Source organism: Protobothrops mucrosquamatus, unplaced genomic scaffold, assembly GCF_001527695.2.
Source record: "Protobothrops mucrosquamatus isolate PMUCROS unplaced genomic scaffold, P.Mucros_1.0 scaffold_256, whole genome shotgun sequence".
Classification (NCBI taxonomy): domain Eukaryota; kingdom Metazoa; phylum Chordata; class Lepidosauria; order Squamata; family Viperidae; genus Protobothrops; species Protobothrops mucrosquamatus.
Window position 1 is genome coordinate 1130797 of NW_015386332.1, and position 4197 is coordinate 1134993.

General features: G+C 38.4%; 1 protein-coding gene across 1 annotated transcript in view; it reads left to right on the top strand.

Annotated features, from left to right (window-relative positions):
• The first annotated feature begins 232 nt into the window (after positions 1–232).
• PNPT1 (polyribonucleotide nucleotidyltransferase 1) overlaps positions 233–4197 on the top strand; it is a 29857-nt gene continuing 25892 nt past the window's right edge. Inside the window, exons 1-4 of the mRNA XM_015831302.2 lie at positions 233–526; positions 888–948; positions 1107–1181; positions 1778–1883. Coding sequence (XP_015686788.1) covers positions 315–526; positions 888–948; positions 1107–1181; positions 1778–1883 — 454 coding nt within the window. The 5' untranslated portion in view covers positions 233–314. The remainder of the gene's footprint in view (positions 527–887; positions 949–1106; positions 1182–1777; positions 1884–4197) is intronic.

Genomic DNA, 4197 nt, shown 5'->3' on the forward strand with positions numbered 1-4197 from the left:
GTCCATGAGTCATAAAAGAGCCGAGGTTGCCTACCCCTGGACTAGAGAGTTTTAAAGCAGAGAACTGCAAGGAAACTCCTACCGCTAGAGGGCAAGCGACTACCTCTGCGCCGTTCTTCCTTCCTTCTGGGAATCGAAACTGAACCGCGGGAAGCGCACACCTCCATCCGTCCCCCTTCTTTCCATTCCTTAGCTCCTCTGGCTAACCCGCACGTGCATGCCACAACAGCCAATGGCGACCGAGTTTGTTGCGCAGAGCCAATCAGCTGTATCTTAATGGGAAGCAAGTGCCTTGCCGGGTGATTCTTAGCGTTATGGCTGCTTGCTGTGCTGCTTGCTGTTCGTGGCTGAGATGGAGGACGAAGTCAGTGGGGACTGCTGTGATAGCAGCCTCCCGCGAAGTAGGCCCTATGGGTCTTCGGTTGAGAGGGCCCGGCTGCCTTCGCCTTATGCGGCTGAGTTCGACGACAAGCTTTAATGGCTCTTCTGCCACCTCTGTAGCGATGACTGTGGATGTTGGAAGCAAGTAAGAAAAGACAGGAAGGCTGCCTCCTTATCAAGGGAGGGGTCTTTTTTTTCGTCCCAATAGGAAAATCTGCGCATGGATGATAAACCGCTGGAGAATCTTTCCAAAGCGTAGTTAAGTTTCGGAGTAGCTCGAGTGGTTCTGACCACGTGCAGGTTGACTTCCTCCCTGGGGTGTTTGTGTTTTTTTTTTATTGTTTATGCAGAATTACTTCAGGCTGGATGGAGCACAATATGTTTCCGTCCTGTCACTTTGAAATTCTCTGTTGCATCCAGTATTTTCTGTAGAATTAAAAAGATACTGGATTGAGATGAACGGATTCTAAGATGAACTAAACATCAACATGTTCTTCCTTTTCTAGGAAATTGGAAATATCTTCAGGAAAACTAGCCAAATTTGCTGATGGTTGTGCTGTAGTTAAGGTATTCGCTTCACTGTGAAATAATTTTGTTCATACCATTGAGAAGTTTGTGGGCTGGTTTCCCCCCTCAATTTTTATCCTAAAAATATAATAGATCCTGGGAATAGAGTTAGCATGATTAATCTCAGTTTCCTTTGTTTTTTGTATGTTTAAATTAAGCTAGGTGATACAGCAGTGATGGTGACAGCGGTCAGTAAATCAAAAGCTTCTCAAGCTCAGTTCCTGCCTTTGGTGGTATGTATTTCAATAAACAGTTCTAAAATATATGCCAAGCATAATTCTACAGAAAGTCCTCGACATGACCACAATTGAGCCCAAAATTTATGTTGCTATGTGAGAAATTTGTTAAGTGCCCCTTTTTTTGCTATGTTAATTGAATCACTGCAGTTGTTAATAACATGATTGTTAAGTCAATCTGGCTTCCTCATTGACTTTGCTTGTCAGAAGGTCACAAAAGGGGATTGCATGACTCCTGGAAACTACAACTGTCATAAATATGAACCACTTGTCAAGTATTCAGATGTAAATCACGTGACCATGGGGATGCTGCAATGATCGTAAGTGTGAAAAATGGTCACAACTCACTTTTTTCAGTGCAGTTGTAATTTTGAACAGTCACTAAATGAACTGTTGTAAGTCAAGGGCTACTATATAACTTTTGGTCATAATGCAGAACATTTGTCAAAATAGTAAGATTTTTAGATGTTGTATTGAAAAATATTTCATAATTCTGAATAGACCAGGTAAACTGGAATATTTATTCCTGATTCATTACATAAAATGTCACCTTGTCTTAAAAATTCAAAACAAAATGCTTCCTCTTGCATTAGGTTGACTATCGGCAAAAGGCTGCTGCTGTAGGAAGAATACCTACCAATTACTTGAGAAGAGAACTGGGTACTACAGATCATGAAATTCTTACAAGCAGATTAATAGGTATGCAGTATAAACATTAAGTAGTCTTATTTATAAGTTTTGGTTTTCTTTAAAAGACAAATTGTAGAAACTGCTGAATTGGATCATGTTCAGTTAATTATATCTCCTGTGAAATTGGATTAATAAATGATATACTTATTCTGTATCTAATGTAGCACTTATGGCATCTGTTCAAGAGAGCTATATATGTTTTAGAACAAGTCCTTATGGATGGATTGCTACTTGTTTTCTACTGTAAGGTTTGAAAGGTGATGGTCAGAACAAACTAATACATTTTGCCTGGCATACTAAATACTACTACATAACCAGTCACTCTGGATAGCAAGTTGGGTGACATGATTCGATCACAGTGTCAATCTGAATTTCAAACCACTGATATTTTCATTTGATAAAAAGTTAGTCATGTACCTTCTCCAGATGTTTGGGAGGGAGATTGGCCAGAGAGCGAAGAAAAAAAGACGGGAGGAGAAGGGAGTTTTGTTTCTCTTTTCCTCTCAGGCTCCCTCCTGCTTTGTTGTGCCTTTCTTGCCTTCCATGCTAAAAGCACATATGCTGTTTCTTGGGAGAGAAGTGGAAGAACCTGGTACCATGTAGCAGCAGCATTTGGATGTTTGGGGAAAGCAAACCCCACCACCACCACCATGCTTCTTTGCTGGGATATGAGGCATCTTTGCAAATTATTCCAACAAATTCCTGTTGCTCCTAAGCAGCCACACATGTGGGGGTTTAGCATACTTGATTTCAGCAGGAAGGATTTTTAGCATCAGCAAAGAAGCAGTAATGAGGTATGAAGCATGGGATGCCTCAGGAGAGTGTGTGAGACTGCATGCATCTCTGAGTAGAGCGTGCACAGTCTGCAGCTACCTTCCCAGGGTCTTCTCCACTCCCATGAGGCACCCTGTACCCTGGGTCTCCATCTGCTTAACACCCACAAGATTGCTTAACAACCTCTGCTGGTATTGCAGCAATTGAGTGAAGCAGTCACATGATGTTTTGTTTAACAGCCACTTTGCTTAATGACCAAGATTCTGGTCCCAATTGTGGTTGTAAGTCAAGGACTACCTGTACTAATAGGTTCTTTATGCTTTTCTGTATCTGATGAAAATGTACATGGAAGCCATCCAATAGAAATCAGATGTGACAATGAGCCTTATTCCATATTTTCTTTTTCCTAAAAGCAATGGAATTCTTGAGCTAGTATCTAGAAACAATTTTGTGAATGGGAAAATAAGCTGAAATTTAATATGGACAAAATAGAGGCATTATTTGTAGGAAATTAACACTTTTTTCCTTTGGGTTAGATTTTTTTGGAGGGAGTAAACTCTTGAGGAATTCTTGGGACTGATCTATGTTATTATTGATAGTGCTCATTTTATTTTTGCTATTTTCTTATTACAGAGATAGTATGATGGGTTGTCAGATATTTTAGATTTCATCAATGTAAACCTCCATATTCAAAGGATTCTGGGAGTTATAGCCCCCAAAATCTGAGTTTTTATTTTTATATGGGTGTTTATTTTGTTATTTAACAATAGTCTGCACAAAAAACAATTAAAGAAATAATATGCTATTTTAATAAACATGTGATTTTGGCTTCTAGAACATTATTCTAAGTTTATTTTATTTGTTTATTAAATTTATATGCTGCCCAACTTACCATCAAGTGACTGGGCAGCTTACAACTAGATAAAAATGTGAATATAAAACATTAAAATATTAGAATGATAAATCAGAATTTCTTCTAATAAACCAGTTGAGAAAGCTTTTAAAATCCATCAACAAATAGTTTGCATTTTCAAGAAATATCTTATCATTAAACAATTATTAGTTTTTCTGTCAACAAGAAATAGACAACCAGCTCCTTATTTTTAAGTGAGGTACAGTTAGTCCTTGACATAAGACCACAACTGAGCCTAAAATAAGTGAATCTGGCTTTGTCATTGACTTTGCTTATTAGAAGGTTACAAAAGGTGATCTCATGACCCTGGGGCATTGCAACAGTCATGCATACATGCCAGTTGCCAAGTGTCCAAATTTTGATCACGTGACCATAAGGATGCTGAAATGGTCAGAAATGTGAAAAATGGTCATAAGTCACTTTTTCCAGTTCCGCTATAACTTCAAACAGTCACTAAATGAATGGTTGTAAATCGAGGACTACTTGTAGTGGATCATATAAATAAATGCAACAAGCCTAGTTCTGGAAAATATTTAGCTAAAATAACAATTTTTTTATTATAAAAGCCATATTGCAAGGTTGTTACCTTTATAGATGATCTGAGCATTTTTAAATAAATAAATTAATTTTCTGGGG